Raw genomic sequence first — 25,273 nt, 5'->3', positions numbered from 1 at the left:
GTTCTGTAGAAATATTTTCTTCATAACCTTCTGATATTCCCACTCACAGCCTCCTCACCACCATCTACCAACTGCAACCTGATGGACATTTCTACCCAGCATTGTATATATAACGTTTCTAAAATCGAACTTCTCATTCCCCTCTGTATTAACTTCTCTTTTGACTTTTCTCTTAATGATTTCATCACCCTTCCAGAAAGTACAGCCCTAAACTTGAGTTATCTTTAACTTTTCTTCCTTGACAACCCTAAAGCTTCCCAATTCCATACTTTGCCTCTTCAGGTTTCTGACTTCCTTTACTACAACCTCTTCCCTAAATCAAACTGTCATCGACACTCATCTGTACTATAAGAAAAGTCTATAAACTGATATCTAAAGCCCCTATCCCAATTTCAATTTCTCTTTTTCACATCCTTGCAAGAGTTCTACCCTGAAACATATATGAAGTCTTATTTCTAGGTAGCTTAAAAACTTTTAATGGGAGTCCCTAAGATGAGGTTCTATTGTCTCTTGTCACCTATAGATTGAAGCCCAAACTTTTTAGCAAGTCTCTCAAAATCATTCTATAACTCAACTCAGCCTCTCTTTTCTTTCTCATTTTATTCTAGAATCTCTCCTTTCTTTTTATTTCTCTATATCATACACTGAAGTAATTGATGTACTCAGAATTCAGCTATCTTTTTTTGTGCCTTGACTCAAGTTGTTCCCTGGCCCTAAAATGCCTCTCCCTCCATTTTTATCTGGCAAAAGGTTCTCTTCATCTTTCACTACTTAGCTTGAATGACATCTCTTCCACGAAGCCTTCTGAGACTGTCCTATCCTAGTAGCTATTACTCTGTCTTCTCTGAGACCACACAGCACTTTTGTTTGTACTACTAGGATAACATTCATCAAAACTCTATATTACTATTAGTTATGTACCAGTCTGTTTTGACCACCAGACTTGAGTGTCCTGAGAGCAGATGAATAAATGTTGCAGATGATGCATCTTTGCATCCTTCATAGCGCTTAATATAGTAGAATTAATAAAAGACATATAATTTTAATGCTGGAAAGGACCTCAAAGTTAATCTGGTACCCACTTATTTTAGAAAGTCTCAACAAAACAAAGAAATTTGCCCAAGGTTATAAATTAATAATTGGAAATCTGAGATGGTAACTCAAATAATGAGCATTTTTCACTATACCATACTACCTTGCTCAATAAAGGACTGATGAATTTAAACTTAATTTCCCAACTATTTATGCATAGTTACCTGTCCTTCTGGATTGTGGTTTAGAGTGGGTTCAATTTCCAAAGGAGTATCTGAACTTTGAGATTTTATACTAGCCGCCTGCTGAAAGAAAATGAACACACCTCAAAAATGGAATTCTTACATAGTCTTCATAATGGCAGGAACAATGATCATTACGTTGCATCAAAATACGAACTAAATTGAGACAATTCACAAAATAAGAAATCAGTGCAAGCCTCTAGAATGCAACAAAACCAGCAAAATCATCATTTTCTCAACAACCTACCACATCCCCAGGCATAGGCTTTCCTTTATCTGTTTCTTACTATTTTATCTTCTTTCAGGTTCTTAGAAATAACTGGTTTGGACAATGGAGAATTAATTCCTCCTATTTTGTTATTTTGAATCAAATGATGGCCAGTATCCCGGAACAAACTAAATAAACACTTGGTCTGAAAAAAACAAAAAAACAAAAAGATGCAATGAATCACAGACAAATAAAAGAAACCCACATTATTATTTAATATCATTTAGTCTTCTAGATAAATTCATCATTGTAGAATCAGAGAGAGCTCAGGAAAGTAAAAAACTTCATTGTATTGCCATACCCATTGAATGGGTAAAACCATTGTAGAAAGTTAGTTGCCTACCTTATCGTTTAAATTCCCAAGGGGAGACTTTTCAACCTGGCTTGATTTTGGTATTTCATAACATGTTATCAAATAGCTTTCAATCCTTGACACATAATTTCAAATAACTTTAAGTGGTAGGATTTATTTCTGTATAAGAAATATTATCTAATTACTACTGACCCCTCAATTAGGATTAGAAGAATAGGGCAAGTTTAAAGTTCAAAATTAAAACTTTGCATGGGGAAATTCAAACTATAGATAAATACTGGGAAACAACCTTACAAAAATGTTTAAATTAAACAACATGGATGAATCTAAATATAATTTACGCTGAGTGAAAAAAAACAGCCACCTGCCCCCAAAAAAGGGTAGGAGTAAACAGAGATAGAAGAGGAGGATAACAGAAAAGGTCACGAGAAAACATTGGGTGTAATGGATATTTTCACTATCTTTTTTTCTATTTAACTATCTATCTACACAACATTAATGAGTTTTTTAAATGGATGCATATTCCATCATTTTTATTTACAATAATTTAATAAGCCTTTTTCTATTTTAGACACATAATCTTATTTTTTGGTTTTGCTATTATAAATCTCCAAAAGTTTTCATGAATATAGGGGTTGCAATCCTATTAAATTATTTAAGAATAATCCCAGTAAGTGTAATTTCCAGTTCAAAGGATACTTATAAAGAGTTTGCTACTCAGTTGGTTTGAAATAGATGATGGGTCTTTCATGACTCTATTATTGAAAAATAGCTGTCCTAATAATGATGGAATAGTATATGAAATAGTATATGAATACATATGTTAAATAAGTTTTTATTATTGTATTTTACAAAGCCTCACTTTCTCCTAGAAGCAACATGATTAAATTGACCTTTTGCTTTATGTATATATATTTTTTCTATATTTAGACAGATAAAAGGATGATTTTAACATTTTTAACATCTGAAAACTGAGAGAACCATGTGTTTATTCATCAGCACATGGATTTACATTTTTGCACAATTAACATAATTGATTTCTTTCATTATCCTAAAGATTTTGTATCCAACTTTACTGAGGTAAAATTATAATAAATTACATATTTAAAATATACAATTTGATCAATTTTGGCATATACATACACATGTGAAACCATCACCACAATCAAGATGACCAACATTTCTATCATCCCTCATAGTTTCCTCACATTCTTTTGTAATCCATCCCTCCCTCTATTCCTGTTCCCAAGCAACCACTGATCTGCTTTCTATGGCTTTAGGTTAGTTTTCTAGAATTGTAAATAGAATCATAAAGTATGGACTCTTTTTTGTCTGGCTTCTTTCATTTAGCATGATGCATTTGAGACTCATCCATGTTGCATGTATCAACAGTTCCTTTCTTTTTTTTTGCTGAGTAGTATCCCATTGTATAGATATACCATACAATTTCTTTCTCTGTTTACCTGTTGATAGAGATTTGGATTGTTTCCAGTTTTTGGCCCTAATTTTTTGAGATTCAATGGTAGAATGACAGCAAGCCTCTATATTTAACATCCCAGTATGACAACTGGTTCCAAATATCCATTGCAAAGATGTATATGCTATAGATGTAAGTAAACACATATATAAAAGATAAATTAGGATGATAATGATCTATACAATTTTTTCTTACCTTTTCAAAGACTGTACTGTCTAGGTAAGGATAAACATGAAAAGCTCCCCGAATCCTCTTTACACCTGGATACAGCAATGGGACCATATTAACATAAGCCACACCATGAAATGAAAGCTGACTTTCATCATCCGCCTAAAGGAATAAAACCAGAGAAATATTAGTGGTATAGAGCAATGCAGCATAAAGTATGGAGCTCTGACTCAGCAGTTTAAAGACCTGGCTTTAGGGACTAGTTATGCTATTTTACTAGTTGACTTTGGGCCATTAACATAGACATTTGGGGGCTTATTTCTTTATCTCTAAAATAAGCTTAATATACAGTGGTCACTGAGATAATGCATAAAAACAGTGCTAGTGAATAGTAAAGGCAGTAGTTGGATCAACACATACACAAATTAATTGATAATATATAAATTTAACCAAAAAGTCAATTTCACCACGTTGCTTCTTAGAAAAAAGAAAAACTTTGTGAATAAAAAACAACAACAACAACAACAACAAAACCTTAAAAGATATCAGAAGCTGTGGCTTTTAGCTTTCGTTCACATATTCATATGAATGAAAGGGGTTTTACAAATCATCTGAACCAATGTTGACAAATAGGTTTTAACTGATGCCTACATTCTAATCAATTGGTAGAGGTGTCTTAGAGTACTGTGTTGAAAAAGATTCTGTATCTTTATCTGGGTTCAGAAGAGAAGAGTGCTCTAATTGATCAGTACTACCTGCCACTGATGAAGGAAGATGAATGACAGTCTGCTGTCAGGTATTTGCCATCCCTGATCTCATCTAAACTCTCATTACAAAGATGAAGAATATGTCAATAAATATATCTTAACATCATTTTTAATGGCTGTACGGTTTACCATAGGAAACTTGTATAAGGAAAAGAGTAAAAGAAAACATTTAATTCCCACAAGGTTAAAAGTAATCTCTTTCATTTTGCCTATTAAAATAATAATTAGTAATTAAAGTCCTATGTTCATATGATAACATTATGTTGTTTATAAATCTAAGGTAAGTCAGTACATATCATATATTACAAAGAGAGAGGTGGGAACACAGTAGTAGTATTTTCATTCTGCAAAAAGCCTATTTTAAAAATCAATAAAATAATTAAGGTACTTGTTAAGTATCTGCTATATGTCATAAATCATGCTAGGTACTGTGGAGGATACAAAGCAGTCAAAGACAGGAGCCCTACCCTCAGGGAGTTTATGAACAAGCGTAAAAGACCACACATGCACGAGTAACATATTCTAGGCTCATCAAAGCTATATCTTTTCAGAATAGTAGTACATCTATGAACCTTATTACTCTAATTAGCAGGCTAAAATATTTTAAGTAGGTAAGTCTAAAAGAAATTCAGAAAAATGTAGTAGTTTGAACCATATTGTCAATATTTAACTACTTTTGACCTACAAAAATGTCTATCTTGTATGGTTTTATCTGTGGTAAAACTGTAATGAAGGGCTAAAGGGAAATAGGATGTCTGCGAATAAAGGCTAAATAACTTCTAGTGGACAATAGGGAGCTAGGGTGACCAGTTGTCCTAATTTGCCAGGGACAGGGGAGTTTCTTGGGACATGAAACTTTCAGAACTATTCAGGAAATCAGAATCTGTTGGTCACCCTAGGGAACAGCCACATCAGTTCATATACTCCACTGGTATTAGAATTAGAAGCAGAATAATAGGTTGGGTCTGAGCCAGCATTTCTTATATAAATATTTTTAAGTAAACAAATTTACCTTATCAAATCTGGTAGCTTTTCCTTTGGGTGCAGTAATCAGAGGAACTCTTGTGATTTCTACAGGCCAGAGTCGGCAATCAGCAATTCGCTTCTGAAAACTGAATATCAAGAATCAGCCCACTAGCATTACATGTGAAATGGACTTAGCATAATTTAGGTTAAAGAGAAGTAGTCATCTCTTTTAAAAAGTAATGGGATACACATATATAAATTTTTTATAAGGTAAGTGGGTTTTTATACCTTTTCAAATCTATAAAATTATGAAAATAATTCTACTGTACTTCTAGCAGAGGTAAATTGTACATTTTTAGAGCAATTTTGCAATATGAATCAAATGCCTTAAAATGTTCATAATCTTTGGCCCAGAAATTCCACTTCTAGTTATTTATTCTAAAGAAATAATCAGACAAGTATGCAAAAATAGTATAAAATACATTTATAACTACTGTGAAAATAGAATAGGGCTTCCAGTGTCAGCTTACTGACATGTTAAGAGTTTAGAAGTTCTCACTACTGTCCTCAAAACAAGAAAGAAGCTGACCAAACTGAAAATCAACAAGTTTTCTTTGATCAATCTAAGAATTAAGTACATAGGGCAAATCGCCACACTGAAATTTGGAGAGACAGCTAAGTACAGAGCATCACAACTGAGATCAGTTTACAGGCAGCAGAAGCCCCTGGAGTCTGAAACAGGTAGAAACACTTTAATGGTAATTTTGACTAATTGCTGGAGGCTGAGTGTGGACAAGCCCAAGAGTTAAAAACTCCTAGGGTCTCAGTCTCGGGGGTTCCCTACGCTTTTTTGCGTTTTAAATCAAGGAACCCCAGAATTTACTCATAGTGAAGACAGGATAAAAATCCTCTTAGGCAGAGAGAAGGGAAAAGTAACCATTTTTGAAATATGCCCAGATTGTCCTCCATAATGAAGACCTACTAAGGGAAACTACCAGAGCATTATCTTGCCCAGGGGAAGGGCAATTAGACACCTCAAGCCCATCTGGCCTTCCTGTCTCATATAAAGACAGAAAGAAAAAATGGTTATTAAACACTTCTGAAGGTCACAGTCCAGGGACTCAAACCCATTAAAATACTGAGATTTAATCACAGGATTAAAGAACACTTTCCCTCGCCATAAATAGAGTTCCAGTATAACAGTGGATTATAACTGAGAAACTGTGAAACATAGACCCTATTTAAGAAACAGTTCTTAGGCAAACCCAAAGAGAACAGGGGAGGAGCAAAAAAAAAAAAAGGAAATCAAAGGCTTTAGCACCTACAGCTACAGCTACTGCAAACATTAAACACAGCCCAGCTCCTAGCCAGATAAATATACACCCTCACACTAAAAAACCTAATTACCTTGTTTCTTATTACCTAGTACATAATATCCAGCTTTTGATAAAAAATTACAAGGGCAAGAGTACTGTCATTAAATAATTTTTCACATTCATAAGTGTCAAAAAAATAAATAAAATAAAAAATTACAAGGAATGCTACAGGCAAGAAATATACTGTCTGAAGAGACAAAGCTAGCATAAGAACTAGACTTAGGTATGACACAGATCTTGAAATAATCAGAAAGAGAATTTAAAATATCAATGATTAATATGTTAAAGGCTCTAATGGAAAAAGCAGACAATATGCAAGAACGCATGGGTAATTAACCAATGTCATCACAATAAAGTTAATTTAAAAAGAACAGGTGGGTCATGTAAGCAGGAGGCAGAAATTCAAGGCATCAAAAGAAAATGCTAGACATCAAAAACACTGCAATAAAAATGAAGAATTCATCTGATGGGCTTATCAGTAGATTAGACATGGCTGAGAAAAGAATCAGTGAGCTTGAAGATACATCAAAAACTTTCCAAACTGAAATGGAAAGGGGGAAAATATGAAAATCATAACAGAATATCCAAGAATTATGAGACAATTACAAAAGATATAACAGGGATACTGGAAAGAGAAAAAAGTGAGAAAGGAGCAAAAGAAATATTTGAAGTTATAATGGCTGAGAATTTTATGAAATTAATGGCAGATACCAAACCATAGATCCAGGAAGCTTGGAGAATGCCAAGGATGATAAATACTAAAAAATCTACAACAAGGTATATCATATTCAAACTACAGGAAACCAAAGAGGAAATGAAAATCTTGAAAGAAGCCAGAGGCAAAAATACCTTTCCTACAAAGGAACAAGAATATGAATTACATTGGACTTCTCATCAGAAACCATGCAGGCAGGAAGAGAGTTAAGTGAAATATTTAAAGTTTTGAAAGAAATAAACCACCAATCTAGAATCCTGTATCTGGGGGAATTATTTTTCAAAAGTGAAGGAAAAATAAAGATTTTCTCAAACAAAAATGGAGGGAATTTGTGGCCAGTAGACCAGCCCTACAAGAAATACTAAAAGTCTTCAGAGAAAAGAAAAATTATATGGGTCAGAAACTTGAATCTACATAAAGAAAGGAAGAGAATCAGAACGAAATAAAGTGAAAAATTTTTTAATTTTTCTTATTTTTAATTGACCAAATCGATTACTGTTTATTCAAAGTAATAGTAACAATGTATCCTTTATTAAAAAAATCAGTAAATCAAATCCAATGATGTATATTTATATTATATACCATGATCAAGTAGGGGACCAGAGATATACAGGAACTCTCTGAAATGCCTGCTCAATTTTTTGAAAATTCTTAAACTATTCTAAAAAAAAAATAGTCTGTTAATTGAAAAAAAAAAAAGTTCATTCAAATTATACCTATATTGATAAGCCTCTATTTCTCATCTCTCCGAAATCACCAGGTCATTGTGACAGAGATTAGTAGTTATCCACACAATATCAAGTGTCCTGTTCTTCTTTACTATCTAAATCCTGATTTAATCTGGGTGGCAATGTGTCCAACAAAAACACTATTTCCTAGCTTCTTTTGCCTCTAGAGGTGACCAATGAGATATAAACAGTTGTCAGATTCCAGGGAGGTTCTACAGGAGGGGCTAAGACAACCAGCACGTGTCCTTTTTTACCCATAACACTCCTCTTTTCCAACTTTCTGCCAGGACTGTGAATGTGCAGCCTGGAGCTCCAACAGCCATTGTGGACTGTGAGACAACCTTCTGGATACAGGGCACATGTTAAAGAAGATAGAGCAAAAAAGCAAGACTGAGCCCAGATACCTCATAACACTGAGAAGCCGCCATACATATCAGGTCTGGACTTCTTTTATATGAAAGAAAAATAAGAACCCACCTTGGTTAATTCACCATCACTAGGAGCCTCTGTTTTTAACAAATGTGGTGAAAGAGACTGTCAGGTCACCTTAACTCAAATATAGATAAAATTTTAAAAAGTAACATTTTTTCCCACTTACAGTCTTTGTTATTTAGATATATTCCTTTTGTCTTCCTACCTCACCACTGCAGTAGGATCAAGGTAGCAGCGACTTTCCAAGTCCCAAGTAATCCTTTTCTTTATGCACTCTGATTGGTTCCTAAATTCCCTGTCCTGTAAAATAATAAGATAGAAACTTTTGTTCTCTTGGTGTGACCTGGCTTCATTCTGCTCAATCTGTGGGGCATTCGATTAATGAATTTAATCACAATACTTTTATTACTTCTACTATTACTACCATAAGTATAACTACTACTGTAAATACTACCACCACCGTAAATTTTAGGGTACTTTTCGATTAATAAAGTACGTAAGATAAATTATTTATATTATCCTTACATCGATCCAGTACTAACTGCCAAATATTCACTCACATAACCTCAATCAGTTATTCTCAACCCTAGACGCATATTAGAATTATTTGGGAGCTTCTGAAAAAATAATTAACACCTGAGTATTGGTGTTATTTTAAAAATAAATTCTTAAATAATTGATCTGGGTTAGGGTCTGGCCCATTGTTAGTGTTTTTTAAAAGCCTTCCAGGTGATTCTAATGAGCAACCAGGGCTGAAAAAGTTATATTTTAGATATTTAGATTTTATGTTTAGTTATTTAGATTTTATAAAATCTAAATATCTAAAATCTAAACATAAAATCTAAATATCTAAATATCTAAAATATAAACATAAAATCTAAATATCTAAAATAAAATATAGCTGATCTAAATGAAAATATAAATCTAAGAACAATTTTCACAAAGCACAATGATGATAAAAGAAATTGCACAAGTTTTTCAAGTATTTTAGCTTTATCTCTACTATTTTAAATATTTAGTATCAGATACTGAAAATAATTTAACCATCCCCATCTTACAAATGATTTTACTGAAACTACAAGAAACGATAACAAAGGTGGCTACTAGAGTGATGACGTTGGAAGGAATCAGGAGGAAGAGACATAAAGTAGAAGGAAGACTTTAACTGAATATCTCTCAATTCTTATTTTGACATGTGACTGTATTATTACCTACTCAAAAATAAATAAATTTAAAATAAAATAAACAGTAAATTTGAATTAAATCAATTATTTCGTTTGCTGGACTTAAGAAGTGAAGAAGCCTTTCAATCAGAATTAGGTAACTTTTCTTTTGACATTTAATTATTTTATTTTAATAGGTAATAATATATATAAATTACAGTGATTCACGAAAATTTTATCATATGTCAGCACACTGAGTTTATCACAAAAAAATGGCATAACTCTCTTACCTCAGGATGGTTGAGTTCTCCTTCTTCTTCCTCATAGGGCCCACCAACAATGAATGCATCAGGAATGTTATTAGCTCCTGGAGCCAGAATGTTAGCAATAGGCCATTTTTTGGGCCGGGGAACAGGTTCTCTTTCCCCTCCAAGCTTCAGAGTTCCATTCTTGAATAAAATGGGATAATCTTTCTGCAGAAATAAATATCATATTTTAGGAAATTTTGTAAAAGAATTTGAGATAGATAAAAAGATTACTGAAGTGTCTTTTCAGGAGAATGCTGAGAATTATCTAACAGATCCTTCTGTAATTATCTGATTCTGTAGAGGGGACTGTGCCCTTCATTGTCTTTCTGTTGTTTTATAATTTTGTAATTTATAGGAAATAGATAATAATGCAAATTATTCTTGTCCACAAATGTGCAAATGTACTTTGTCGAATAGAGATAAATTGATTATTGCCCTGTGACTGATGACAAGTTTTTTGTTTTATTTTGTTTTTTTGTTTGGATTTTTTTAGGCGAGGCAACCTTTGGTTGACCTCACAGATTGCAAGGACCTTGTCAGCTTACAATCCCTTATTTTTTATTTTTTATGCCTACAGCAAGCACCTGGTCTTCCTAAGTGGTCTCCCATCCAAGTACTAACCAGGCCCAACTCTGCTTAGATTCTGAGATCAGATGGGATCGGGCTTGTTCAGGGTGGCATAGCCATAAATGACAAGTTTTGAATTATTAGCAAATTCATTTCGACATCCCTGATTGCTTACAGATGAATCATTTCTTTAGATTTTCCTATGAACTGGCTTCGACTCTTTTTGTCATTTTATATGTACATGAGGATCATAATATAACATTTTAAAAATTATCTTTAAAAAAAACAAACTTAAATTTGATAAAGGCCTAAAAATACAGGCTTTTCATATCTATAACTTATCTAAAATATACTTGCGATAAAAATTAGTAAAGATATAAATAGGAAATTTATAGAAAGAGAAATTAGAAAATCTAACATTTAAATTAAAACATACTAGTTATTAAAAATAAGTGAAATGCACATTAAAACAATCAGATAACATTTTAAACCACAGATTGGCAAGAGTCTAAAAATATCAAGTGTTGTCAATGTTATGAAGGAAATGGTATTTTTATACATAGCCGATGGAAGTGTAAATTGGTACAAAAATAGAAAGCAATTTTGTAGTCTCTAGTAAAATTTAAAATTGGCATACAGTATAACTCAACTATTCTAGTCCAATGTGTTAAGTTTTAAAACTTTTGTAAAGAAGGGGCATTTCTGGAATGGCAGAATAAGGACTTCTGAAAATCTGTTCCTCCATAAAACAACAAGAATATTAGCAAAAATTGTCAAAATTAAAGGTGCCAACACTATTCAATTGAAACAGAACAGTCTTAACAAAAAGTGCTAGAAAAACCAGTTATCCACATGCAAAAGAGTGTAGTTAGACCCTTACCTAACACTGTATACAAAAATTAGCTCAAAATGGATCAAAGGCCTAAACCTAAGAACTAAACTATAAATATAAAAAGACATAGGGGAAAAGCCTCATGCCAATGGGTTTAGCAATGATTTCTTGCTTATGAATAAGAAAACATGGACGAATTGGACTGCATCAGAAATTAAAAACTTCTGTGCATCAAAAGATACTAACAACAGAATAAAAGGCAATCCATAGAATGGGAGAAAACACTTGCAAATCACACATCCAATAAGGGATTAATAGCTAAAATATAGAGAATTCCTAAAACTCATCAACAACAACACTTGATTCAAAAATGGGCAAAGGACTTGGATAGACATTTCTCCAAAGAAAACATGCAAATGGTCAATAAGCACATGAAAAGATGCTAAATGACATTAGTCATCAGAGAAAAATCAAAATCACAAGAAGATGCCACTCCACACCTATTGGAATGACTATTATCAAAAAACAGAAAATAATAAGTATTCACAAGGATGTGAAGAAATTAGAAACCTTGTACACTGATGCTGGGAATGTGAAGAGAAATTGGAGGGTTCTACACTGAAAATGTAAAATGGCAAAACAAGTAGAAGTATTAACTAATTACACTCTTTTAGCAAGCAATTTGGAAATCTTTATCAAGAGCCTCAAAAAACCAATACACAATCATTCTATAGAAATTTGGATAAGGGAAATAATCTGGAATTAAGAGAAAGTTCTGTATAATAAAGTGCATTATACAAAATGCATAAAACAGGCATAATCTCTGTAGAAATATATCCAAAATTGTTCATTTAAAAATGTTTTACATATTTTCCACCATAAATATATATTCACTGATATAAATTTTATGTAATCTATAATACATAAACTATAAATATAACATCTATTTATAAAACAGAAGTAAACTTTATTTTTTGAAAACTAAAATAAATCTGAGCCATTAACAGAGTTTGCTTTGAATGAAATTTTAGCAAAGGAAGAAGAGACGTCCATATGAGTGTTTAAATCTATATAAATATCTGGCTGTAGGGCTTTACCTCTCCAATTGATGGAACTTGCAGACCAACCATGTAGTTCTGCAGGGGCCCTACTGGCATGAAAGATTCAGGCACAGAGTAGGCAGCCTCCAATGTGACCTTCAGTAAATTGCCTCCTAAGATCTGGGCTGTGGTCAATAAGGGCTCTGCCACAGATACTTTAACTTCAAGACTGCACTGCTGGAAAAGAATAAAATTATGCAGCATTTTGACAATGCCAGAGGCCTCTTTTTTTTTTTCATTTAAATATCATTTGAATTTCATCTGAATATCATATCACTGTTCAAGGTAGAAAGGTCATTTATTTCTATACAAAGTATTGAAATAACTTTCTCTAGGTCCCATGAGTTAAAGATAGAGCCAAAAAGAGAACCAACCTATCCCTAAGCTAGAGCCCTTCCCCTATACCACACTGAGGTCAAGTATGTATATAAATACATATAGAAGAGGAATTGGAAGGTTCTGTACTGAAATGTTAATAGTGGTTGCACATGAGTGAGATTGGGGTGCTTTTTCGCTAGTCTATATTTTATAATTATTTTGTAATTTAAATATAGCGCTTTTTTAAAATATATAGGTTTTTATGAAATATTTGAAAATCAGATTATTTAATATATTTCTATTTTTCAAATATGGAAAGTTTTGGCAGCATGAGTAAGCTCCAGGAATGAATTTTTTAGAAGGGCTGACAAGGATTTGATGTAGTAATGTATCCAAGTAAGGCAGTCAAGGCAGCTAGTGGTTTTTTTTTTTAATATTATTACAGAAGAAACAATAATTTGTTCATTTCATTCTTTTTCCTAAGAATCAATATTAAGGGGGTCAAATAAAGGGGGTGGGGGAGGGAGAAGAGGATCAAATATATGGTAGCTGAAGGAAACGACTTTGGGTGGTAAACACACAATAGAATATATAGATGTCAAATTATAATGTACACCTGAAAATTATATAATTGCATTAACCAATGTTACCCCAATAAACAACAACAACAAAGAATCAGCATTAATAAGAATAATTAATATTGTTGTTAAAGAATTAAGTATCCTACTAATGGAAAATTCCCAAGTTATTTCTCCAATGGAAATTCTGATTTGGCAAATGTAGTGCTTTTTAATAAGAAATATTTTTTCAAATACATATCTATATACTTATCTATATAGACATATATGTATATATACCTGATATTTTTATAGAGGATACAATAAAAAGTAGGTTTAAAATGTGTGATTATATGCCAGGCACTTTACTATAGCACTAAGAATATATAGATGAAGAAGACTTGGCCCCTTTCAGCATGGAATTCATGTTATAATCCCATGACTTATGACAAATGTTATAAATGAGACCTGTACAAAATGCCCTAGTCAAGGAACACCAAGGAAGAAGTGGATAATTAATTATTGGGGTGGAGAGGAGTAAGAGAGAGTGACATCTGAATTAACTTTACGAGATGAATAGAAGTTTAAAATCTAAATAAGCATCGGAAGGAAAGAGAAAATAATTTTGGACAAAAGGAAGAGTTTTATGTAAAAGGGTATTGAAACAGTATGGTGTATTCAGTTCAGGTGTAAGTAAATAGTTCAGAATTTTAAGAACATAAAGCAAAGGAGGAAAATGCTGAGAGATGAGACTGAACTAGTGACAGGCTCCTATCATAAAGGTTGTTGCATGCCTGCTAGGAAATTTGAACCTTAGCATGTAAGCAGTAGGTGAATATATGAACCACATAGATGCTAGCAAGGGAAGAGATGTGATCATATTTACTTTTAAGTCACTCTGCAAGCAGTGAGAAGGATGAACTGGATGGAGGTAAGGTAATTACAAGTCTACTTGTAATGTTCCAGGTGAGAAAATTATAAGGCAATAAAGCACAGAAATGAAACTACGAAGAGAGCATTCAAAGGCACTTATGAGGTAGAAAAGGCTAAATTTGATGAAAGGCAGATTTTGGAATTGATTGTAGTTAGGTTCTGAGCAGAAGAGTCACAGATGTAATGTAGATTCTATGCATTTGCTATGATTTCACAAATGGGTGATGCTGCTAGTCAAAATAACTAAAATTAAAAGGAAGAGTAAGTTTGAGGGAGGATACTGGGTTTAGTTTTGGAATGTTGAATTTTAGGCACCTATGGGCTATCATTACAGAGAAATCCAGTAGGTGGTTGTAAAGGCTGACATTCTGAAATTAAGGAAAGGTATCTGGGTTGGAGCTGTTAAATTAGAAGTCTTCAATAGCGGTGACTGTTAAATTCATGGATGACCAACCTCCCTCTCATCCAACCAGGAATGTGAACACAGACTAAGAAAAGAAGGTGGTCAAGAATAGAACTTTCACACTTAAGGGACAGGCAGAGGAGATATTTGGTGCAGGACATTGAGAAGGTACAGTCAATAAGTAGAAAATCGGAACAGCAAAGGGAAGAAAGCTTTTAAGAAAGAGGAAATGAAGAATGTGACTCCTCTGGTCAATATGTCTCTGAGAAGGTAAATAAATGTCCCTAAGATTTCTAACTCATAGTGAGACAGGGAATACTGGACGATGAACTGGAACCTCCTTTCCAAGTACAGTTTATATCATTTTAGTCTGAGTCTTGAGAATGACCATTGTTGATGCTTAAATATAAAATTAGTGAGAACTCTCAAACAAATGGAAATTAACTGTCTTATATTTTTCCTTGAGTATGTGAAACAAGTAAATACAAGAATATTATGAGCAAAGGTCATGAGGACTGACAATCTATTTGACTGACTTTTCTTCTATAACATCTAAGGAAAATCAACAGTACATAAGCTGTGAGACTGAAACAAGGAAGGCAGGCTGAGCTCAAATATATACCTCTTTCCAGGACAAATCACATGAAATGACAAAAAGATAGTAAATGATATCTTTATGTCCAATTAAAGGATAATGCTATAATAATCCTGGAAAACAAGAAATGCCATCAGTAAACTATACATTTTCAGGAACCCTCGAAAGATAGAAAAAAAATTAGATCTACAAAAGAACTAAGCTAGAAGAAACCAACCACATCCTAAAATAAGAAAAGAGGACCACAGCAGACGCAGGAGTGGATTGTGGTAGCTCCAAGGTCAAAATCAACAAAAATCAGAAAGGGGCCTACAGTGATGATTAATTAGGAAACTGCATTCAGTTGAGTCAGTTGGTCCCCCCTCTTTCCTTTACTTGTGCAAAACAGAAGGTGGCTGTGGTACCTGCTGAGATTGAGTGCACTTGCACCAGAGTGGGAATCAATGTCCCAAGAAGCTAATGATCCCCAAGAGGAATGGGAAACAGTCCAGTGACAAACCAGTGACACAGTCTACCAATTTATGCGTCCTCTCCTCCAATAACCAGAGGCAGGCTACCATGCCAGAAAGTGTGTTAGGTGCATTCATATACTATTTAATTTAATCCATCGGGACATAGTTCAAGAGGCATTTCTATGGTTTTAAGCCTTCCCTACTTCTACCCCTGAGCAAAGTAACCAATGTCTACTCCATGCCCATGTGCCCTGCCCATCATTTAATCACACTGGGTTAAAATCCATAATATATAGATTATGGACTCTTAAGGTAAGACTCTGCCTTATTTATATTTGTTTCCCAGAACCTAGCAATATGTGTACCTGTAAAAAGAAAGTGACTGATAAATTGGACTCAATAGAATTGAATTTTGACACCAGACAGACTTGTTAGAATGAAAAGCAATGTTGTGAGTTAAAATCCTGTTTACCTTAACACCTGATCGAAGAGGCTCTAACGGTGAACCTGGTACAGGGTGCAGTGGCACCATCGTTTCAAATGAAATCTCTCCTGCAAAAAGAAGGCCAAGTCAAGTCAAAAAAAGAAAGGGTTAGGCAAAGATAAATGTGCTAATCTTTTCATCAAATCTCTGAAGTTCAATGAGGCTGATTTTTTTCATTTTGCTGAAGTTAAATTTTATGAGCTTTGTTATATCTGCTTTTGCACAAATCACACATCTGACCTTCCAATAAAGGAAGAAGGTCCACCACAGCTTGACCAAGAATTAAGGTCTTCTCATCTTTCTGTTTCTTTTCCTTAGGTAAAACTTCAGTCATAGTTACTAGAAAAAGCAAAACAAAGAAAATGAGAACATGTTTAGCTCATCTATCAGATAACCAAGGTGCAACAAGCAAAGCATTATGAAAAAAATTAAGAGATATGAACTTGAAACCCAAGAATGCACCATTATATGGTGACTTCTGGTGGAAAATACTTCTGGTGGACTACCTCAGTGACATTTTCTGTAATAACTCTGTAATTTAAAGTAATAATAATAATAATGTTGGCAGATTTATAGAGATCACATTAAACTTACAGATAAATTTAGGTAAAATGACATCTTTATAATGCTGAGCATTCCTGTCTAAGAATATGATATGCCTTTCCTTTTATTCAACCTCATGTCTCTCCACAGCATTTTCTTTACAGTTTGTTTGTATCAGGACCCAAAAAAGGTCTACACATGGTGATTAGGTGATATCTCTTAAGTCTCTTTTACTCTATAGGTTCCCCTTCCATTTCTTTAGATTTTCCCTATTTTTATATTTCTAAGAAATTGTCCATTTAACCTAAGTTTTCAAAAGTAAAGGCAGAATGTTCTTTATGTCTTTTTTAAATTGTGGCAAAATACACATTACATAAAATTTAGCATTCTAATCATTTTTATGTGTATAGCCCAGAGCTATTAAATATATATCACCACCATCCATCTCCATAACTTTTTATCTTCTAAAATTAAATCTCTATATCCACTAAACAGTAACTCCCCATTCTCCCCTCCCCCTGGCAACCATGAGAATAATACTTTCTGTCCCTACATATTTTCCTACACTAGATATCTTATATATGTGGAATCACAAACTATTTGTCTTTTTGTGAATGGCTTATATCACTTAGCATAATGTCCTCAAAGTTAATCCATGTTGGAGCATATGTAAGAATTTCCTTCCTTTTCAAAATTTAATAATATTCCATTGTACGTACATATCACATTTGGTTTATCCATTCCTCCAGTGAGGACCACATGTGTTGCTTCCATGTTTTACCTTTTGTAAATAATGCTGCTATGAACACGAGTATACAAATATCTCTTAGAGAACTGCTATAAATTCTTTTGGATTTATTCTCAGAAGTGGAATTGCCAGATCATATAGTAATTCTTTTAATTTTTTTGAAGAACTACCAGTTTCCATAGTGACTGTACTGTTTTATAGTCTCACCAAAAATGCACAGGGGTTCCAATTTGTCCACATCCTTACATGTTATTTTTTTTTAAGCCATCCTAATAGGTATGAGGTAGTATCTCACTATAGTGTGGGTTTGCAATTTCCTAGCAATTAGTGATGCTGAACATTTTCATGTGCCTATTGTCCATTTGTAGATCTTTGGAGAAATATCTATTCAAGTTATTTGCTCATTTTTAAATCAGGCTGTTTGTTTTATGTTGTTGCTGTTGTTGAGTTTTAGGATTTCTCTACATATTTTGGATATTAATCCTTTCTTAGATAACTGACAAATATTTTCTCCTGTGGGGTTTTACTCCATGAATAGTGTCTTTTAATGCATAATTTTATTTTTTATTTTCATTAAGTTTGATTTCTCTATTTTTTCTTTTGTTATCCTGTGCCTTTGGTATCATATCCAAGAAATGATTGCCAGATCAGATGTCATGAAAATTTGTCCTGTATCTTCTTCGAAGAGATTTATTGTTTTAGGTCTCACATTTAGGTATTTGATCCATTTTTAGTTAATTTTTAAAATACAGTCTTAAATGAGGGTCCAACTTCATCCTTTTACATGTGGATGTCCAGTTTTCCTAGCAACATTTATTGAAAAAACTCTCCTTTCCCCAACTGAAAGGTCTTGGCACTCTTGTCAAAAATCATTTGATCACATATGTAAGGGTTTATTTCTGGGCTATTCTATTTCATTGTTCTATATGCCTCTCTTTACACCAATACCACATTGTTTTGATTACTGTAGATTTGCAGTACATTTTAAATCAAGAGACCTCCAACATTTTCAAGATTTTTTTGACTATTTGGGGTTTCTTGAGACTCCATATGAATTTTAGAATGGCTTTTTCAACTTCTGTAAAAAAAATATTGACATTTTGATAGGGATTGCATTGAATCTGTGTATTTCTTTGGGTAATACTTATATTTTAACAATATTGTCTTCCAATCCATAAATACGGGATATGTTTCCATTTATTTGTGTCTTAATTTCTTTCAGCAATGTTTTGTAGTTTTTATTGTACAAGTCTTTCATTTTTTCATTGCACAAGTCTTTCAATACTTAAGTTAATTCCTAAGAATTTTATTCCTTTTGATGCAACTGTAAATGGAATTAATGTGTAATTTATTTTTCAGATTGTTCACTGTTAGTACATAGAAATGCAACTGATTTTTGTATATCGAATTTGTATCCTACTACTTCGCTGAATTCATTTATTCTAACAGTTTTTCTCTTGTGGACTCTTTAAGGTATTCTACATGTATAACCATGTAACCTGCAGAAGGTGATTTTGCTTCTTCCTTTCTGATTTGAATGCCTTTCTTTTTCTTGCCTAACTGCTCTGGCTAGAACTTGTAGTATTATGTTGAAAAGAAGGGGTAAAGCAGAAATCCTTGCCTTGTTCCTGATCTTAGAGAAAATGTCTTTTCAGTCTTATATTCACTGTAGGTTTTTCATCTATGGCTTTTATCATGTTGCAGTAGCTTTCTTCTAGTTCTAGTTTTTTGAGTGTTTTTTTCCCCCATGAAAGTCTGCTGAATTTTGTCAAACGAGTTTTTTTTTTTTTTTATATCAAGTAAGATGATCATATAGGGCTTTTTTCTTCATTCTGTTGATTTGATGTATGACATTGATAGATAAAATGGACTTTAGATTAAAAAAGATTGGGTCAAAATAAGATATAATACATTAATAAAAGATTTGCCTGAAATATCTTTTTCCGTCTTTTCACTTTCAACATATTTGTGTCTTTGGATCTAAAGTGAGTCTCTTCTAGACAGTATATAGTTGGATCCTGTATTTTTACACTTGAAGTAATTACTGACAAGAAGAGACACACTTCTGTCATTGTGTAATAATGCAAAAATAAAACAAATTTTTTTAATATATGCTTTATATTTTGCCCCTCATTTCCTGCATTACTGTCTTCTTTTGTGTTGTTTTTTTTTTAAGTGACATGTTCAAATTCCTTTCTCGTTTTCTTTTCTGTATATTCTATAGCTATTTTCTTTGTGGTTACCATGGTGATTATATTTACCATCCTAAAGTTATAACACTCTAATTTGAATTTAGCAGCTTAATTTTAATAAAATACAAAAACTCTGCTCTTTTATACCTCCATCCCACCCCTTTCAAGTTATTTATGTCACAAAGTTATATCTTTACACACTGTGTACCCCAAAACATAAACTACTAATTTTTTAAAATGCATCAGTCTCTTAAATTATGTAGAAAATAAGATTTGGTGTTACGAAGCAAAATTATAGTAATACTAGCTTTTACACTAATAAAGCTTTTTTCTTTAAATGTATTAGTCACTTAAATCATGTACAAAACAAAAAGTGTACTTATAAACCACTGTTACAATAATACTAGATTTTATAATTGCTTATGTATTTACCTTTACTGAGATCTTGAGAAAGTGAGAGGAGTGACATTAGCAAAAATGTTGAATGAGACGTACCTTGTGGTTTCCCCCTCTCGACAAAAACAATTTGGCATCCATCTACAGACAGCGTTCCTTTGTAGGTGCTCTGGGATCCAATGCCATAAGCCAAAGGACCCAGAAGAGTATTACACACCCATGTGTCAGGTGATAGGCATACAGACTTAAGTCCCAGCTATGAACCCTACAGTGGCCCATGAACCAGCTCCAGCCACTCTCACCTGCAGTCCAGAAGCCCCTGTAAAACACTGTCTTAGACAATCACCCATAGATGAGAGCCTTTGTGGAAGTACCAGTTTCCAGCAAAGCAGTACTAGCACATCAGGAGCAAAAAAAGTGAGTCTGCATGCATTGGAGAGGGTAAGAATAACAATTTGTCTTAACTTGCATCACCCATCACTCAAGGCCAAGAGAGATCGTCTTGACTCATGATTTCTTCCATGGGGGAAGATGAGTGTGTGCGAATGAGCACCCATTTCCCCATCTGTGCAGGGTGCTGCCACCCAAGCCAACTTCTCTCTCACCCCATCCAGACTGCTGAATCATGAGCTGCATGACTGGCAGTGGAAGGATAGGGGAGAGAATCTGGAAGACTGTCAGATAGGATTCTCAGAGGACATTAAAGGGAATGAATCCTACAAATTGCATCACAGACTCTATCAGGAAGCCCACCCACCAGCTGTAGGGGATGCCTTATCTTTGGATTTCCCCCAACTAGTCCATGGGCACCCCCAGCATTCCACATGCCTCATCCACACACACCCCCATTCAGTGGCTGGCTCCCTGTGAGTTCTCTTGACAGCAGTTGCAAGTGAGCTGTGGCAGATGGTTAGTGAGTACATGTCAAAAGTTGGCCTGCATCTGTGGGCCAGGGAGAGACCACAAACTTGAACTTTAGCACGGCCCTTGAGAAAATGAAAGGGAGGCTATCAGCACTCAGCCTGGTCATTTGCAGTATCAATAGCATGCATACAAGCTTAAGAATTCTGCCACAGGAGAGAGCAAGCAGCATGGAGCATGCATATCCATAGAAGGTCTGAGAAAGCCTCAGAAACCCAAGTGGGGCAAATAAAGGTATTTCTCTCCTGAAGGCAGTAAGTAAAGACCGGAGGAGGTGCAAATGCAAAGACTGCAATGCAAAATCTCAGGGAATATGAAAAATCAAAGAAAAATGTCATCATGAAAGGATCACAATAATCTGCCAGTAATGATCTCAGAGATATGTAGATCAGCAGATTACCCAAAAAAGAATTCAAAATACCTATTTTAAGGAAACTCAATGAGCTATAATACAGAATGACAATATAAGGAAACCTGGAGAAGAATACATGAACAAAATTAGAAGTTTAACAAAAAGATAGAAATCAATGAACATAAATTCTGAAACTGAAAAATACAGTGAACAAAATGAAAAGTGTAACAGAGAGCATCAAGAGAAGAATGAATTAAGCAGAAAAAGAATACAAGTTAGAGAACAGGAACTTTGAAATTACCCAGTTAGAGGAGGATAAAGAAAAGAATGAAAAAGAGTGAAGAAAGTCTATGTAATCTATGGGATACCATCAAAAGAAGTAATTTGTGAAATATTGTAGTTACAGAAGAGAGGGAGAGAAAGGGCAGGAAGATTTTTAAAAGAAATAATGGCTGAGAACTTCCAAATTTGGAGAAACATTTGGACATGTCCAGTTCATGAACCTCATATGTCACCAAACTCAAAAAGATCTTCTCCAAGACACACAACAACAAAACTGTCAAAAAATCAAAACCAAGAAAGGAATCTTAAAAGTAGCAAGAGAAAAGAAGCTTGTAGAATTCTCCAGTGAAACGACCTCGTTCTGAAGGTTTCAAATTATGAATTCAATTTCTTTCATAGTTATAGGGCAACTTTATTTCATATAGGATGAGTTGTGGTTAGTGTTTTTCAAGAAACTGGTCCATTTTGTTGTTGAATTTAAGTACGTAAAGCTATATTCCTTTACTATCTTTTTAATATCTGCAGAGTCTGTCGTGTTATGCCATTTCATTCCCAGTATTGATATTTTGTGGTCTCTCTCTTCCTAGAGATGTTAATTTTAATGTTTTCAAATAACTAGCTATTTATTTCATTGATTTTCCCTATTTTTGTTTTGTATTTCATTGATTGCTGCTTTTATTTTTATTATTTTATTCCTTCTGTTTGCTTGGGGTTTCTTTTGTTCTTTTTCTAGATTCTTGAACTGAAGATTTACAGATTATTGATTTGAAACTCTCCCTCTTTTCTAATGTATGCATTTAGTGCTATAAACTTTCTCGGCAATGTTTTAGCTATGGCCAAAAAACATTGCTATGAAGTATTTTTTTCAATATATTTTCTTATTTCTTTTGAGACTTCTTCTTTGACACTTGGATTATTTAGAAGTGTTTTTAGTTTACAAGTGTTGGGAGAGTTTCCTGTTATCTTTCTGTTATTGATTTCTACTTTGATACTATTATTGTCAGAGAACATATTTGGTATTATTTTCATTCATTTAAATTTGTTAAGTTTATGACCCAGGATATGGTTTTGGTATGTGGTCTGAGGGCTTTTGAAAATTTTGTGTATTCTGCTATTGTTGGGTGTTCTATAAATACTGATTAGATCTTGTTGGTTGAAAGTGTTGTTGAGTTTTCCTATATCCTTGCTGATTTTCTATCTAGTTATTCTATAAATTGTTAGAGGGGTGTTTACATCTCCAACTGTAACTGTGGATTTGTCTAGTCTGCCTTTCAGTTTTATCAGTTTTTGCTTCACATATTTTGCAGCTCTGATGTTTGGTGCATACCTATGTAGAATTGCTATATCTTCTTGGTAGATTAATCCTTTTACCATTATATAATGAACTTCTCTGTCTCCGGTTATTTTCTTCACTAAGTCTACTTTAACTCATGCTAATATAATCACTTCTACTTTATTTTGATTAATGTGTGCATAATATAATTTTTTCTATCCTTTTACTTTTTACCTGACTTATGGTTCTATTTTGAGTTTCTTATAGACAGCCTATGGTCAGGTCATGTTTTTTAATCCAGTCAGCAATCTTGTAGTGATACTAATGTAATTATTAATAAACTAGGGTTTATCTGCTGGGCTTTGTTTATTTATCCTCTTTTTCATTTGTTTCCTTTTTTCTGACTTTTTGTGGATTACTTGAATGTTTTTCAGAATTCCATTTTGCTTTATCGATAATACTTTTGAATTTATCACTTTTTACAGACTGTTCTAGGTATTGTAATACACACACACACAATTACAGTCTACATTTCATCATTTCACTAGTTTGAGTGAAGTGCAAAAATCTTACCCCTTTTTATGTCCCTTTGCCCTCCCTATTTATAATTGTCCAAAATATTTTCTCAACATACATTTACAACCACTTTAGATAGTGTTATATTTTGTTTCAACTGTCGAATACAATTTAGAAAACTCAAGAAGGAAAGCTTTCTTTATTTACCCAGTTTTTTGCTTACCATATTTTCTCATTTCCTGATGCTCCTAAGTTTTCTTTTATCCTTTCTTTCTGTTTAAAGAACATCATACAGTCATTCTTTTAGAGTAGATCTGCTGGCAACAAATTCTTAGTTTTCTTTCATCTAAGAATGTCTTGATAACCCCTTCATATCTTTTCTGGGTACTGGATACTGTTCTTTTCATTTATCACTTTAAAAATTATGCCATTTCCTTCAGGCCTCCATGGTTTCTGATAAGAAATTGATGTCATTCTCATAATTTTCCTCTGCTCTCCTATTTTTTTCAGATGTTTAATTATGATGTTTCTTAGTATGGATTTCTTTGAATTTAACCTGTTGGGAGTTTGCTCAACTTCTTGAATCTGTACATTTATGTCTCTTGTCAAATTTGGGGAGTTTTCTTCTTTGAATACTTTTTCAGCTCCACCTTCTTTCGCTTCTCCTCTGAGACTCCAATGACACTGTTAGATCTTTTATTATGGTCTCACAGGCCTCTTATGTTTTGTTCATACTTTTTAGTCTAGTTCCTCTGCATTACTCAAATTAGGTAATTTCTGTTGTTCTATATTCCAATTCACTGATTCTTTCCCCTGCCACTTCCATTCTGTTGTTGAGCCCATTCACTAAGCTTTTCAGAGTGGTTATTGTATTTTTCAGTTCTAAAATTTCTATTAGGGAGAGAGGAGGCTCTGTTCATCCCTCTGTCAACCAAATCAAAGTTGTGATAGAAACAAGGAAAAATCGCCTGGGATCTAGAGGAACAAGCCATACGACTAGGGAGAAGTCCAAGAAAACACCCTGTAACTGCAGAAGGTAGGACTGGGCAAGGACACGGCTGCCCAGTCCCGAGCTGCTGAGTGAGATGGAGGTTGCGGCAGTGACAGAAGCTGCTTTAAGAGGCCACGTCCGCGAGCTGATTTTCACGGTGACAGACCTGCTCATTCTGAGCTGACTCGGCTGCGCGTGGGGGCACCAGGGACTTACAAGGAGACATTGTCAGAGTGAGGGCTGAGGCAAGACTCGCTGGGTACAAAAGTGCCAGCGATGCCCATTGTTCGCTGTTGAGCCCTCCTCCACTACCAGTGCACCGGACACAGCGCCGCCATAGCCATGACATCATCAAACTGAATAATAAAGGTTACTCTGTCCAGAGGATTCCCTGAAACCCCGCCTCCACCAACTTGCAGCCCCACCCAAGCCACATCCAGGTGTATCCTCAGCGAGTCAGGGGCTCCTTGCTGAAACTCACACTGGAAGCAGCCTCGGTTTCTGGTGTGGCCTTTTGAGGCAACTATAAGCACAGCATCTGGGGATTGCTTGCTGAATCTTAACAGGTGGTCCGGAGACACAGAGACTTGGGCTAAATTTGGCCTTTAGCTGAACCCCTCTTGGGACTGTGCCACTGGACATCTACTACATAAATCCACACTAATAAGACCAGGAGATTTAGGAGCTTTGCTTAGTACATAGAAACAGACACGGAAAGGCAGCCAAAATAGGAAGACAAAGAAGCAGAAACTATATGAGAAAACAGAAGAGAGATCCAGAAATAATGGAGTCAAGCAATTTAACAGATGCAGAGTTCAAAACTGGTTATAAAGATGCTCAATGAACTTTTGGGAAGTGTAGAT

The 25,273-nt window shown here is 34.1% G+C and overlaps 1 protein-coding gene and 1 pseudogene across 1 annotated transcript in view; both read right to left on the bottom strand.

Annotated features, from left to right (window-relative positions):
* CFAP70 (cilia and flagella associated protein 70) overlaps positions 1 to 25,273 on the bottom strand; it is a 76,922-nt gene that overhangs the window by 44,135 nt on the left and 7,514 nt on the right. The window contains 10 exon segments of the mRNA XM_006915518.3: positions 1,257 to 1,337; positions 1,522 to 1,549; positions 1,551 to 1,687; positions 3,528 to 3,662; positions 5,280 to 5,379; positions 8,690 to 8,784; positions 9,938 to 10,120; positions 12,452 to 12,631; positions 16,185 to 16,264; positions 16,437 to 16,535. Of these exon segments, the coding sequence (XP_006915580.1) occupies positions 1,257 to 1,337; positions 1,522 to 1,549; positions 1,551 to 1,687; positions 3,528 to 3,662; positions 5,280 to 5,379; positions 8,690 to 8,784; positions 9,938 to 10,120; positions 12,452 to 12,631; positions 16,185 to 16,264; positions 16,437 to 16,535 (1,118 nt within the window).
* Positions 10,524 to 10,646, bottom strand: LOC112482705 (annotated as a pseudogene).

The sequence above is a fragment of the Pteropus alecto genome, unplaced genomic scaffold, assembly GCF_000325575.1.
Source record: "Pteropus alecto unplaced genomic scaffold, ASM32557v1 scaffold155, whole genome shotgun sequence".
Classification (NCBI taxonomy): domain Eukaryota; kingdom Metazoa; phylum Chordata; class Mammalia; order Chiroptera; family Pteropodidae; genus Pteropus; species Pteropus alecto.
Note: the sequence above shows the minus strand (reverse complement) of the source record. Positions and strands in the feature narration are given on the sequence as shown.